Source organism: Pinus tabuliformis, chromosome 5_1 (genome assembly GCF_031772625.1).
Source record: "Pinus tabuliformis cultivar Carrire ecotype Pingquan chromosome 5_1, CPIR1, whole genome shotgun sequence".
NCBI lineage: Eukaryota > Viridiplantae > Streptophyta > Pinopsida > Pinales > Pinaceae > Pinus > Pinus tabuliformis.
The window spans coordinates 77164885-77181352 of NC_142305.1; the positions used below are offsets into that span (position 1 = coordinate 77164885).

The following is a 16468-nucleotide window of genomic DNA, read 5'->3' on the forward strand; positions in this document are numbered from 1 at the left end:
ATAACTTCATCAATAGCTTGGAGTTCATCTCTTATTCTAGAGATCCTTACAAAATATGCTGATACAATGTCATCTTTATTGTTCTTAGTTCATTCTTGAGACTACCTATCTGACCAATATTCTTGATGGTAAATAACTTGGAGAGAGCTTCATACATCTCTTTTGCAAATTCTATATTAGATATGTATGGGATTAGATTGTCCTTCACTCCATCTACAATTAAATTCATGGCCAAGATGTCAATTTTCTTATATTTTTCTTTTCCTGCATCATATGTAGGTTCCTTGACTGTTCTTGGAACAAAATCCAAAACTTTGTGCTTAGCAAGAATTAGATGTATCCTCTTTTTCCATGCCCTATAGTTGGAGGCTCCTTCTAGCTTATTTTCAGTCTTCATTGTCATGTCTTATTTTCTTGGTATAGATAGTAGGTCTTCCTCTTCTTATATGATCCTTCTTCTTTGACCCTTTCAATAGATCTTCAAGCTGCCCGCTAAGTCACATGACACGAGGACACGAGACATGGAGGACACGTAAATACGAGTATTCAATACGAAACGTAGCGACCTGGAAACAGGACACGGGGGACACATTTTATATATATTTAATAATATATATATATATATATATATATATATATATATATATATATACTGAAATATAGTTTTTTATCCATAATAAATTGCAGGTTGTAGCTTATCTAATCAAATTAAAATATAATTACTTCTCAAAGTTCATAGTTCACTTTAAAAAAATAAATAGAATCAAAATTTACTATTTAGAAATTAGAATGTGATATGCTTGGTCTTGATTCTTGAATACCTCTACCCTCACACAAACGAATGATGGATCTGCTGCTCCAGGGGCAGACTTGTGCATACAAATTGAGCAAAACAACTCAAATTGCCCCAGAGATGAAGCTGTTGATGTCAAACATGCAGATGACGGCATTTCAGAAGTGAAACAACAGCTCCCTATCCTTGCTAAAAATTGCCTACAAGGAGCAGTCAATATTTTGAGAGACCATTTGGAAACCCTTGGTGATGAAAGCACATAAGGAAGTGCAGGCTGATAACAATGTAGATATTAATGAAGGAGCAGGTCAGTTTAATGACAAACATAATAAAAACATCCTTAACCTACAGAATGGATCAAACAAGGGGATATTTACGGCACATGGACATGGCTGCAAAGCTGGTAGACATACTAGCATTAGAAACGATCCCACAAGCATTTAATTTTGAAAACAGTTCTGAGTTTGCAGATTTCAGAAATGGGGCAAGCGGAAGCCGCAACACAAATAAGTTATAAGTTTATAACTTAGAAACGGTAAACGGAAACCCCATCAATCATATATAAATTATATAATGATTAATCAAATAATTTACAAAACCGTAAACGTGAAGTTTGAACACGGGTTTAGGGGTTTACGGGCCGGTTTTCTTGAACGCTGAAGCCTGAACGCTGCACAACACAATCGGCACCACACTCTGCTCCAAACTCAGTTCAAACAACAGCTTGCTGCTCCACACGACAACTCCACACACACAACAGCTCCACACGACAGCACACGACGAAAAGAACCGGGAAAAATCCATTGCGTGGGCTTTAAACTACACTTTTTAGTGGGGTACGTATTCAACCGGAGGAAAAACGTTAGGGCAACGTTTTCGATCAACAGAATACGCGTTTTCCAGATGCAGGACACAAAGAAAATTGGCGAATACGTTTTACGTTTTACAAGACACGATGAAAAACGTTTTCGACACGTTTTAGGGCCGTTTTCGTGTCTGGCACGTAAAATACGGGACCTGGGATCTTGGAGGACGTGTCCTGTGACTTAGGCTGCCCGTTTCTTTCCTTCTTTACCTTAACTCTGATGCCATGTTAGAAAATCGAAAAAGGTAAAAGGATTTTCTTGTCTTGACAATTACTTGTGATATTCTTGTAGTCTTATTAACTTTCTTTATGTTCTTCTTTTATCTTCTTTTCATCAAGCAATCATCAAATCAAAACGTTGAAGATCAACTACACCAGATATAAGCACTCAGCCAGGGCTAAAACCCCTTTATAGGGGAAAACCCAATCAAACTCTTCCATTAATAGATTGAAATCAAATTGAGACAAACCAAGACCTTAGACCTAACCAAAAGACCTTCCTCCTCCACCAGGTTAGCCTTCCAAGATGATTATGCAAACTTCAGTAGTCTCTACTTGTTCACCAACTTCAGCTCAGCATCGACCCAGAATTTTGGCCTCCTAGCTTCAAAATTTCGGCCCTACTGCAGCTCCAAAATTTCACACGTGTGAATCACAAGAGAGAGAAAATGGTCTCCAAACTTCTTCGCTAGCGTTTCCTCTTCTTCACTAGGGTTTTTCTTCTTCTTCCAAGAATTTCACACCCTCTTTCCCTCTGTTGACACCTAATCATAGGGATTGGGTGAACAACTGTAAATAGTGTAAATAAATAATAGAGAAAATGGAGAGTCATCGGGAGATGAAACTCAACAGTCACTCCCTCATGTATATTATAATGAACAACCTAAATGAATAACATAATCTCATTTGAGGAGTTACCTCTTGGCCTAACATGGTATTAGAGCCAGTGCTAATTTTATCTTTCCTCTCTTTGTAACTCCCTCATGTTCTGCCTATTTTTGCAGAACTATCACCTTCTTTGCATCTTGTACACCTGCGCTGGTGATTTCTCTATCTTATCCTTGTAAGATTCTGTGCATTATTGAATTCACTAGTCTAAATGCAGTGGGAGTGCTGAAGGGTCGATTTGCTACATTAAGGCATTGCTTTGCCTACTGTGAAGATTGGAGCCAATTGATGCGTGGAATGGTCATGTGATGCCAGGAAGTGCTGCAACTGTGCGCTGGAAGGGTGGAGCAACTGGAAGCGTGGTGTTATGGCCAACACTGTGACTGCAACTGCATTTGAGTCTATTATTCCGTGGAGCGTGGTGCTGGACTGAGTACGCTCTGAGTTTGGTAGAAGACCAAACGATCCTCCATTATATCAATATTTGGAGACTGCTGGAAAGCGCTGAATACGCTGGTCTGATATCAAAACACTGTATATGCTGAGATTTCAATATGAATATTTTGAAAGTCTGCATATATATTCATGCCATATATAAATCACTGTTCCTCAGCTCCACTCCTATGGCTTTGGTTGTCACAACGTCGAACACTGTTGGGGTATTTTTCAAACTGGTTGCAAATTCACTGCTATAGTTCCGCAGACAAAAGTTCGAGATGATATCTAGAAAGGTTGTGTTTGTTTTGGAAATCAAAAGCAGATATTTTTTTTGGGAATGCATTCACTAATATCTATTGTTGGAGTAGTTCTCTCTGGGAAAGAGAACTATCCAAAATGGTCAAGGAAAATTAAACGCACTCTCATTTTTAATGAGTTGTGGAAAGGAGTGTGTGTTGGAGATGGAGACAAAGAACTAGAACAATCTACCTCAGACAAGGAATTCACCATTTGGGAAAACAAGAACAGCAAGGCTTATGCATTGATTGCAGCATCAGTAAATGAAGAGGTGAGTCGCCATATTCTGCCATTTTCAATGCTTTCGAAGCCTTACAAAAACTGAAGGAACTCTATGACTCACACTCTGCACTAGAAGTTGTTCAACTCATGATTAAATTGTTCAACCTTGAATTACAAAATGATGACCCTCTTGCTCTTGCATGAGAAGTAAAATATATTATGCATGATACCAAAGTCACTAATGTTGAACTGGACATTCCTCTAATAGCTTTTCTCAAGGCACTTTATCCCGCTTACTCAAATTATCTTGAGTCATTGCAAGCAAATGGAAACCTCAAAGATATTACCTTTGACTCCCTTTTGAAAAAATTTGCTGAAAGAGAGAAAGCTTTTGGGAAGAAGACAACTCCTCAGTGTTCTGAAGAGGTTGTGTGTCTTGCACATAGAGAGAAGAATCTTGCTCAAGATTCTTCCAGAGGAAGAGGTGGTTGAAGAGGAAGAGGAAGAAGAAATTTCAGAGGCAAGGGGGGCAGACACTCTCAAGGAGAAAAGTCAGATTTACATTGCATACATTGCAAAAGAGATGGATCACATGATGCATCCACATGCAAGTTGCCTTGGGACAGAATTGAGCAGGAAAGAAACCAACCCAAAGGTAAAACTAATGACAAAGAGAAAGGTAAAGCACCTGAATCCGCTCACTATGTTGTGGCACACTGTAATATTGGAGTAAATGAAGACTTATTTAATGCTTCACTTGCTTCTTGGAAAAATGATTGGTTGCTTGATTTAGGAGCAACTTGCCACATGACTTTTAGAAGAGATTTTTTTGAAGAGTTTATTGACAATATTGATGGAGCAGTATACTTCGCAGACAAATCAAAAATCAAGCCATCAGGGCTTGGCACAATCAGGCTTAATTGCCTGGTCTTCCGGACTTTCTTCTGCATCATGTTTTATGTCTCCCACAGCTGAGGAGAAACTTGCTGTCCTTGGTCTACATCCGCTAGCAAGGACACTCCATTCACATGTTTGATGGCAAGGTTGAGGTAAGAAAAGCATCAAACCACTCACTTGTCATGACAGGGATAGAAGAAGAAAGGCTTCTCAGGCTGCAGGGTACCTCTGCTCGTGCACAAAATTTCTCATACAATTCTCATTATGATGAAGGTATATTTCCATCAAGTTTATTATGGCATGCTAGATTTAGACAGTTGAACTATGACAACCTCCGCTTGTTGAAGAAAAATGGTGTTACTGGTTTGCCTACAATTCCTAGGAAACTTAAGCAATGTGATGCTTGCATTCTAGGAAAACATAGCAAACAATATTTTCATGATTATAGAAAACTTGAACTCATTCAATCAGATTTATGTGGTCCAATGCCTGTTCCTTCTGCAAATGGAAATAAATATATGATGACATTTATTGATGACTACACCAGAATGTGTTGGGTTTATTTATTGAAGAACAAATCTGATGCTTTCAAACATTCAAGAACTTTCATACATGGATTGAAAATGATGCACAATCTCATATTGGCTCTATTCACACTGATAATGGAAAAGAATACACTTCAAATGAATTTGAAAACTATCTTCGCCAACATGGGATCAAACATCAAACAACTGTGCCTTATAATCCCCAACAGAACGGAGTAGCTGAAAGAATGAATAGGACAATCTTAAATATGGTGTGCTCCATGATGTTTTTCAAAAATGTAAAATTGATGTTTTGCGCTGATGCAATTCTATGTGTTGTATATGTAAAGAATAGATGTCCATCTAATGCTATTAGAAACAAGACTCCTTATGAAATATGGTATGGACACATTCCTTCGGTAAAGCATCTTAGGGTCTTTGGTTCCACATGTTATGCCTTGATACCAAAGGTACATACAAACAAACTTGGTGCAAGAAGTAGTAAGTGTATCTTCCTGGGGCATTCAAACACCTCCAAAGCATACCATCTGTATGATGAAGTCAATAAAAAGTTTGTTGTATCTAGAGATGTAATCTTTCTTGAATCATCCAAAACTGACAATGTTGTTGAGCGACAACTTGATCGCTTGGATAGATTCGCAAATGCAAAATCATTTCAAGAATTTGATAATCATATTCCACATCTTGAAGGGGGGATTCCTATACTAGATCAACCTGTGGAATCTTCTTCTGAAGCACTCTCTCCCTCGCATGAAACTCCAACAACGGATGATACTTTGAGTGATGTGATTGACAAAATTGGGAGACTCAATCTTGATTCAGTCCCAACTCAATCAACTGAGCAGCCTGGACCATCTCAGAAAGGTCCCCCAAAGTGGCTGACAAAGACACTTGAAAGTGTTCATCCTGATGAGGTTGGAAAGACAAGAACTAGAAATTCAACCCGGCAAAATGGAGGTGATGTAGATGACTCTGATTCACCTGTTGATATGGATGTTTCTTATGATTGTGAATTGAATTTGTCTACAGATTTTGAACTGACTTCCTTCAAAGGAGCTGCTTCTCATGATGAATGGAAAGAAGCAATGCAAAAGGAGTATGATTCCTTGATGAAGAATGGCACTTGGAAGCTGGTTGATCCTCCATTGGGAACCAAACCAATTGGCTGCAAGTGGGTCTACAAGAACAAGTATAAAGCTGATGGCTCACTTGACAAGCACAAAGCCAGGCTTGTGGCAAAAGGTTTTGCACAGAAGGAAGCGGTCGATTATGAGGAGAATTTTGTCCCACAGCAAAATGGGCTACCATCTGGACACTCTTTGCCCTAGCAGCTCAGAATGGTTGGAAAGTCCATCAAATGGATGTAAAAACTGCTTTCTTGAATGGAGATTTAAAAGAGAACGTTTTTATGTCCCAGCCTGAAGGATTTGCTGTGAAAGGACATGAACATAAAGTATGCAAACTTGTGAAATCCTTGTATGGCCTCAAACAAGCACCGCGAGCCTGGTATGAAAAACTAACTGAGCATCTTCTGAAACTCAATTTCAAACATTATGATCTTGATGATGCAACTTTGTTTGTCAAGAAAGTTGGCAAAACAGTTGTATATCTTGTGGTATATGTAGATGATCTTTTCATGACAGGGAACAATGAGAGCTACATTGCATCCATAAAGAAAGAATTGAGGAAAGGTTTTGAAATGACTGGTTTGGGCTATGTTCATTACTATCTTGGTATTGAAGTAACTCAACATCCAAAGTCGATATTTCTTTCTCAAAAGAAGTACATTGGAGATTTGTTGAACAGGTTTGGCATGGCTGAATGCAATCCTCTGACTACTCCAATGGAACAAAACTTAAAGCTCACATCCATTAAAGGAAAAGAATTTGAGGATGCAACAAAGTATAGACAACTTGTAGGAAGTCTCAACTACCTGACTACTACCAGACCAGACATTTCGTTTGCTGTTGGAATTCTCTCCAGGTTTATGCAAAAGCTTTGTGAGAGACATTGGTCTGTTGTAAAAAGAGTTCTAAAGTACTTGAAGGGAACTCAAGACTTTGGACTCAAGTATACATAGGTGGGCGACTTTAGCTTGATTGGATACTCTGATTCAGACTTTGATGGAGACAAAGAAACTGGGGTATCTACTTCTGGTTATGCTATGAGTCTTGGATCAGGAGTTGTCTCCTGGAGATCACGCAAACAATCAGTTCCAGCAGATTCCACAACAAAGGCAGAATATGTGGTAGCAGCTGAGGCAACAAAAGAAATTGTGCCTCAGGAAAATTCTGGAAGATTTGTAGGTAAAACAAGTACATTCGACTCCACTCATGATTGACAATACCTCGGCAATAAAGTTGGCCAAGAACCCAAAGTTCCATGATCGAACGAAGCACATCAATACAAAATATCATCTGATTCGACATCATGTTGAGGCCAAAACAATCCATCTTCACCATTGTTCCACTAATGAGTAGATTGTAGACATCTTCACCAAAGCGCTTGGAAGAGAAAAACTTGAAAGATTCAGAACGATGCTTGGACTCACCAACATCCCTTCAGATTAAGGAGGGGAATTGACACCTAATCATAGGGATTGGGTGAACAACTGTAAATAGTGTAAATAAATAATAGAGAAAATGGAGAGTCATCGGGAGATGAAACTCAACAGTCACTCCCTCATGTATATAATAATGAACAGCCTAAATGAATAACATAATCTCATTTGAGGAGTTACCTCTTGGCCTGACACCTTCTCCAGCAATTGCAGATCGAATTTGTTGAGAATGTGCTTCAAATGAGGTCGAATTGCTGCTTTTATATAGTGGTTTCTGTTTCCTAATGAGGTTGACTTGCCCAGGTTGAGGCCAACTTGGTGGAGGAGGCCTAAATGACTCATTTTACATACAAATAAATTTCTTTCGTAATAAACAAAACCCAAGAAGGGTCTATAACATGATGACATGGACTAAGACTCTTGACGTAAACTCTAGAAGCCTAGAATGGAGGCTTTGACCTATTAATCATTGACCCAAGCATGAAACCAATGCTTTAATAAGTCAATTTCTTTTAATAATAAAAATTTCTTTTTCTTTCTTTTGATCAATACAATTATAAAGACCGACACTAGTCACATTCTTCAACACAAGTTGTCTCTGATTTAGATGTGCCTTTTCAAAAGGGAAAATATTCTAATTTGTTTAGGTTGGCCCTAATATAGGGCTCCCTCCAAACACTATATATTACCTAGTCATGGAGCGTAATCGCATCAATTCGTGGTATGATCTGATCAAGGAACTTGCTGAACTTGACTGAGGCTCTGAAGACTGAGCTCATTGAATATCTGGGGAAGAAGGCCGAGTTACAAAGGTTCTGGACTCCATCATTTCTGTGGAGAATTTCAAAGGCTTATCATTCATATATTTTTTGCTAAGGCTAGGGACTGTCTTGCAGATAAGAGAAAATAGTGTATTCTGGGCTTGTTCTATCTCTTGTTTTTGTGGTATTGCAACGAAAATTTTTGTCCCTTTTGAGGTAGACTCACAGACCTGATTAGAGGCCTTATTCGACCCTGTGGCATACTTCTTGAGGTAGGCCAAATTTCAGCCTCTGTAACAGCTTTGTAATAGTCCCGAGGCAGACCAAATTTTGGCTCCCTTCTGAGGCTCCTATTTGGCCTCTCTGAGGCATATCTTGGCCTGCCTGAGCCTACTGTAGCCCTGCACCTAAGACTGATTTTGGGCTTGGTTAGGGAAAGTATGTGGTATTTTCAGCCTCCTTTCTGTGGCAGTATTTCGTTCATTCTTGAGGCTGATTTTGGTGTAATGTTAAGGCCATAAAAGGGTTGAGGCTACATGCAGAAATGGAACAAGTCCAGTGCAGGAGAAAGCAATATCTTAAGCCTATAATAGACATACTCTTAATCTGTTTAATCAGGTTTGACCAACACTATAATTTTGGTCTGGGTTGACCAAGTTTGACTTGAAAATATCAGATTGTACTTAAGTACAGGGGTTTACGCAGTGCATTGTATTAGATATCATTTTTGGGATTCAACTGCGTTAAGTAAGTCATTCACGTATGACCATTTCCATGAGAGGTAGTCGTAACTGACTAATTTCTCATGATTTTTGAATAGTTCACTTAGCACTCATTGCATCGGGTGATGCTCACAGGGGTGAAGAAGTGGGATTGAAACTAGTGAAATGAATCACATAGCATCAATCATCACTAGTGAAATGAAACTAGTGAAATTGAAACTTAGCTTGCAAATGGGGTAGCAAGCTAAGTGGGCTTGATTGTGGGGAAAACTCAACAGTTAAGCGCGCTTGAGCCAGAGGAGTTCTGGGATGGGTGACCTCCTGGGAAGTCCTGGTTACCGGGTGCAAGCCCCGGAAGTGATGATTGATGCTATGTGATTCATTTCACTAGTTTCAATCCCACTTCTTCACCCCTGTGAGCATCACCCGATGCAATGAGTGCTAAGTGAACTATTCAAAAATCATGAGAAATTAGTCAGTTACGACTACCTCTCATGGAAATGGTCATACGTGAATGACTTACTTAACGCAGTTGAATCCCAAAAATGATATCAGATTGTACTTTTGCTGAACTGAACAATTTCTCTTAGAAAAAATTGCTGGGTTTTCTCCCGAGTTTGGGTTACCCAAGGCAAAATTTTAGTGTCTACTATGCATAGCTATTATATTCTGATCTTTACTGTTTCTATTACATTTAAAACTGAAGTTTTTGAGTGTAATAGTTTAGTGATAGTCTGGAATGTGCTAAAGTAATATCATATATCATTGGAAGTAATTATCAGTTGCAGAAAATTGTTCTTATCTAATTAACACTAGACAATCAAATCATCGTTAGGGGTACAGACTTCAGAGGAGGACACTCCCATACCAGTTTAGGAGGCTATCTTGGGGAAGAAGAAGCTGAGATGGATTCATGATACCTTGAAGGAAGCCGAGGAGTCAGTGGGAAAGCCCAAGTGGTCAGTTAGGGAGAGCATACCACTAAAGCGGTTTAGTGGCTATATGGCTATGGTGAGTAGCATTGTTGAGACTGAGCCTTCTAGCTATGAGGAGGCTGCAGGCCAACAGGTCTGGAGGGATGCCATGGTGGAAAAGTATGCTTCCATTATGAAGAATGGTGTGTGGGAGACAATGTCGAGGCTTGAGGGGAAGTGAGTGGTTTCTTCCAAGTGGTTCTACAAGATCAAGTATGCTGCAGATGGAAACATTGAGAAGTTCAAAGCTCGATTTGTGGATCTAGGGTTCTCACATGTAGAGGGAGTTGACTATGAGGAGACCTTCGCTCTAGTAGCTCGATATACTTCTATTAGATCAGTGGTCTCTATAGCAACAAAGATTGGTTGGAAGATCCATGAGATGGATATGAAGACCAAGAAAGGGAAATCGACCAAGAAAGGGTTGTGATTGTAACTCTGCATATTGGTAAGCTTCACATCTCAACCACTTTGTTTAGAAAATTAAAACATTTTCCTTTTTATTTTTATTTTTTATTTACTAGCTTGCTATAAATTTCCTATCTTTCTAGCTAGTAAAACCGTTGGAAAAAGAGTAAAATTTAATATCTAAACCAAGGAAGAAATACATTTGCTTTTGAATTTATTTTCCATATCTTTTGCGGGTGTTTTTAGTTTATATTTTGTAGATCTGTAGTAAAAAAGAGTGCTGTAGCAAACAATTTTCGTACTAGTAAGTTCAAATCTTAAATTCTTGTATTCGCACTAGTAAGTTTATATCTTAAATCTGTAGCTTAGATATAGTTATTTTAGCCCCTTAAAATATTTATTTATTCGCTGAAATAAATTTGTGAGTTGTGCATCTAGGGGGTGTTGACCCCAAGACCTCAAAAACTGAATTCACAACTTGCTGGAAATTCAATTTAGTCGTAGGTTAGAGGCCAAAAGGTGGTCTAAATTGATCATTCCTTAGTCTTCTAATGTCCTCACCCTTACATCCAAGATTTAAAAATGTTCTAACACTTTTGGGTGAGCTTTCAAGGGGCTGGATTGTTGATTTCTGCATTTTCTCCAGAAATTCTAGACCTGTCAAAAACAGGGCAGCAAACAATTTTACACAACACCCCCTTTAATGGAGTGCCTAATCATAGACACACTTGTATATTCGGTTAGAATATTTTTTTACACCAAAATTGACTATTTACATGTCACATTTAACAAATTCTGAGTGTTTGTTGATTGCTGTTTATATTCTACTTGTAGATTTTGCAGACCTGTCAAATAGGATGAGTAATTTTATACAGTAACTCCTCCACTTCAGCTGTTTGTCCCCTTTATACTGCACTGGTCTTGTAGTCATTGGCTTGTGTCATTCACAGGAAACCTCCCATAGCCCTTTTTGATAGGAGTTGGGATTAAAGTGTGGGAACTTAGGCCGAGGTGACAGTGGGCTTCTGTCTCGTGTGTGCCGGTCATAGCGAGTTTTACAGGATCTTCAACAACCTGCTAATTGGAGTGGTAACAGGGCCCACACAAATAACCCTTGTGAAATCAACCTCAACCAAACCTAATAATAATATACATATGGTCAGTCATGGCTGAAAGTGAAGCTTACACCTTTTTTTAACGAGCATATGTTTGTCCCCTCATCATCGCATTCCTTCACTCTGGAGTACAGACTTGGCTAACCTGTGAGAACAACAAACATATATATTGACTTTCCTGTTCAACTAGCAATATGGCACATGAGACTATCTGGCAGCACCCAGCATAGGTTGTTATGCTTTCTGGGAATGTATCAATCTGAGTTTGGGATGTTGACATGACCACAATCAATTTTTTGTGAAGCATAATCATGGGCTAATCATAAATGTTGGATGCTACACTTAAGTTTTTCTAAGTTTTGATTTTTGAAACATGGAAATAATACTAGATCAGCTTCAAAATAGGTCTTCACAGTTACAACTCGAGAATTATGCAGTCCTGGAGGCAGTAGGTGCTGTATAGACTTTATGTCTTTGCCTAAGAATAACATGTGCAATTACTCTGAACCTTTTTATTTGTCCTTCCAAAATATTATATGTATTAGATATTACCTATCTGGACGATTGGAAAAGATTAGTTAAAATAGCATTGTATCAAAGACATGCTATGTTAGTTAAAATAGCCTGAGATAGTAGCTAAATATATGGGCTTAGAACTGTTAGTGTTATGCAAGACTTTATGAAATCCATATGCAACTTCGTGAACCTGTGAATGCTGCCCATCTTCCTGTTGAAAACCAAATCACTATAAAAGGGCTTTATGCTCATTCTATGGTATTATAGAATGTTGAATACTGGTGGTCCTTTCTATGGATGCTGACTTTGGATGGTATATTAAACATTTTGCAAACTCTCTACTTTTTGTTGTTCACTTTCAGCTCCTTCTCTTGTAAGTTGTAAAGTGGCAGAATTTTTTATAAATAAATGCTGTTATTTTTCTATTTTCACATCAAATTTTTATGACTTTTTTTGATGCCAATGAAGGTAATTCCTTGGGGAGATCTTGATTCCTTAGCAATGCTGCAGCGCCAGTTAGATGTGGACATTCTTATTACAGGCCATACTCATCAGTTCAAAGCTTACAAGCATGAAGGAGGGGTTGTGATAAATCCTGGCTCAGCAACTGGTGCCTATAGTAGCATAACATATGAAGTTAATCCCAGTTTTGTCCTGATGGACATTGATGGCCTGAGAGTAGTGGTTTATGTTTATGAACTCATTGATGGGGAAGTAAAGGTTGACAAAATTGACTTTAAAAAATCACCAACATCCCAGTAGCATGTAGGGGTTGTGCTTTTCGAGAAAAGACATATAACACTGGTCTGTTGGAGATTTGAGCTGCATTAGTTCACATCCCTTATTGGGTACACGATACTGGATATGGTTTATATATTAGCTTTTTCCAATAATTCATTGTTACGATTAGGGCTGCAATGTTAAACCGTTGTTTGTTTTGTGTAATTGTAGTTTTTATGCAAGTTAGATAACTGATTTTTTTGTACTTTTCAATGAACTGAGAATTTTGTGGAAGATACAATTAAGATCATAGAGGAAAATAGATGTTTATCACTAATAGATGGGCCCAACTCCTTCTTGCCAAATCAGTTTTTTTGCATGTGCACTTGCTGTGGAAAACGAACTTCAATTTCAAAATATATGGAGCACAGCATTATAGATGGACACATGACAATGCAAATGCTTAAATTTACAATTTCCAGAAGGTTTGCAATTTAAAATCCATCAAATATTGATGTACATCAAACTTGCAATTTGTGTAGCCCTAACGATTGTCAATAAAGAGATTTTATTTACAACTGAATATTTAGCAAAATAAGACTACGAAATGGGCAGGTCCTCTCAGTATGGAGGGTGTTCTATATCTTCTCTTTTTTTTCTTTTAAAATTTTCCGGCTTTGTAAGCAGTTCTTTTTGGACAAAGTGGGCTCTACATTTTTGGCTCAGATGCCATGACTGGGGATATTTATTTTGTTAAATTCAACCAGGACTTGCACCTGACCTCATCCATTGAGATGTGCTGCATCTGTGAGCTGTCAGCATTTTTGGGACTTCCACTAGTCATGGATCTGGTAATTAGCTCAGGTAGATCATAAAATAGCATGGCAGTCGGCCACATTAACATGGAAGCATGTTTTCAGGGTGATTGATCTCAGTTTTCTCTGGAGAAAGCTCACATGATTTACCACATTCCCACAGCCCACTTGATGTTTTAGATCCTGTAGATATATCATAAAAGAAAAAAAAATTCCAGAAATTTTTTCATGAATAGTGATGGAATTTTGCTATTATTGATTTCATATTCTGATTTCATGGAACCAGTTGCAAGAGGCATAGAAAGCCGAGTGGAATTTCAATATTTTTAGTAAAGTCTTCATGAGTTTGGAGAACTCTGGCTGTAATCATATGTGATGTCATTTTGTCGAGCAATATGCAGTTACAGTGCCTCAATATCCTGCAGTTCTCTAACGTTAATTTGAAAAGCAGAGTCAGAAGGACTTATTTGTGGTACCTATGCGAGGTGTAAATTCCGTCAATTCTGCTTTTGTCTTGAATGAAATATAACGAATATACACATATCCCATGATAATGGTGAATTTTATATATTTATTAGTATTATTTATTAGAATTGTCTAACTGTGCTACTTTTTAGAGCTATTTTGGTTGTATATTGACTGATTTTAGTGATGACTCGATTAATTTTTTGTCATTTACGGATCCAAAAAGTAGAACAGTTGGATTGCTCCTTATTTAATCTATTTAAAAAGAATAATGATAGCTAAGGTTTCTGTCTGCATGTAAGTGCATTTTCAATGTGTAAGAAGGTATTAGGAAATTGAAGGAGCTTGGCACAGTTTTACATGGCACGCCTGTTACATAACCTGTATTTCAAAGTAAATATTAGTGTCAGTTTCCATCTTAGCTTAAAATCACGTGTCACGTGGCATGCCGATACTTAACTTGTGTGGTTTGGCTCAGTGTTCTGACCTCATTGGTATTTATAATTACCTTCTTGTTATTGTTTTGCTTTCACATCATGGAGGCATTCTTCTTTGAGCTCTATATAATCAGAATTTATAAATACACCATTAACTTGTCAGCAGTCTTAAATAATGCTTAATTCTTGCATCATTATCTTGAATCAAGTAGTACACATGACAAGAAACTGTTAATTGTAATATTATTGATATTATTTCTTCTGAAATTTCACTGACTAGGCTATTGGTTAGAACCCTTGAAAATCACTAGGAAAAAGAAGATATTAAGTCTTCTTATGAACTTTGTTCATTATTTCAAAATTGAAATGAGAAGCAAATGTTGGAATTTCACTCACTAAGCTATTGGTTAGAACCCTTGAAAATCACTAGGAAAAAGAAGATATTAAGTCTTCTTATGAACTTTGTTCATTATTTCAAAATTGAAATGAGAAGCAAATGTTGGAAATATTGAGAGGGGTGAATTAGTATTTCTCTTCAATTAGTTAATTTTAGTGTCACAAAGCATTAATTATCATTAGCATCAGATACACATAAACAATGATCAACACCATTCAACAATGCACACCAATAAAGACAATACATGAGAGTTTTGTAGGTGGAAACCCTTTCGGGAGAAAATCCCACTGAATGCTTCTTAATATTTGTCTTCAATAATTTACTAGGAAGCTCCAACTTCCAAGATTTTCAGCGTCAATTGAAGGAGGCTCTAACATGCTCTTTATTTATTTTATTATTATTATTATTTTTTTTTGGTTGGATTGCATCAGTTGGATGCTCCAATGGACAAGAAGTTCCAGAAGATAGCCAGCTCCTGCAATGTACCCTGTGTTAGATTAAATTTTTGGCTAAGCAAATTAGTGAAGTTGCAGATGAGACTATCATAAGATGTTTCTCCTTGTCATGTTGATTCCAACCGTATGTGGCATGTCACAAGGCTCCTCACAGTTTGAGAGATATGCCCAATCAAAGTTGGTTGCCCACTTGTTGTGGTCAACATCTCTAAAATAAGTTGTTGTGAAAGTTCTTCATTGGTTAGCAATTTGGTTAAATAATGAGGCTTACATTAAAATATCAAATATTTTGTGGAGTTGTTTCATGGACATAAGGGTTTTTGGCTCCAAGAAAAATTCAAAATTAAATTTGAATTTTATCCTAATGATGGTTCCCTCCAATTATGTAAGTCGGCCTAAATGATCATGTGTTTGTTGATGTAGATTGTCATTGATGTCAATATGGCAATATTTTGGAATACTAAATGATGATACGAAGCCAAGGAGAAGCATAGTAGATCCATAAAGTAATAGAAGCAAGAAGCCGAGGAGGAAAGCCACTAGGGAAGCCATTGGAAAGATATTGGAAGCCATTGGAAGTAATCTGATAATGATCTTAGACAATTATTAAGTTATTACAGATTCATGTGCATGGATATGCCTATGTTACTTTATGCAATGGATCGATAAGATTGCGAAATACATAGACAATGAAGCAGTAAAAGAAACATAATAGATAACACACATAAACACAACAGGGTTAATAAGGAGTTCACCCAACACTCCTGGGCTACGTCTCTTGGTCCAGCCTTTAGTGGTGACCTCTCTATTATGTCTTCAAAACAGAATTTTACAACAGTGAACTCAATTTGAGTTTCACACAACAGATACACAACAATAAGGCTTTACTTGGATCCCCCAAGTCTCTTATGAGTACACAGAGTCTCCTCATTGACTCTCTGTCTCTGTTGCTCTGTCTCAGCACTGCATGTTCCTATTTGCTGTGTCTGTGGCTTTAAAGCCAATTGGCGTTGTTTGTTCATTTCACCTTCTCGGGCTCTTTGGCTTCCCGACCTCTATCCGCTCAGATCCCCCTGAGTGTTAGCAATCATTGCTAAACGCTTCCAGGGATGGTGGCCACCTGTTCTGTAACATAATGGGTCATCGGGCCTCTGCAATCCTTCGAAATCGCCATTCTC

At 37.9% G+C, this 16468-nt stretch overlaps 1 protein-coding gene across 2 annotated transcripts in view; it reads left to right on the forward strand.

Moving 5' to 3' along the window:
* The window catches only part of MAG1 (Calcineurin-like metallo-phosphoesterase superfamily protein), a 146368-nt gene extending 133392 nt beyond the window's left edge, over positions 1-12976 (forward strand). For both annotated transcript variants that reach the window (XM_089431759.1, XM_089431758.1), the window contains exon 4: positions 12470-12976. In XM_089431759.1, coding sequence (XP_089287885.1) covers positions 12470-12763 — 294 coding nt within the window. In that variant the 3' untranslated portion in view covers positions 12764-12976. The remainder of the gene's footprint in view (positions 1-12469) is intronic.
* Positions 12977-16468: the final 3492 nt, after the last annotated feature.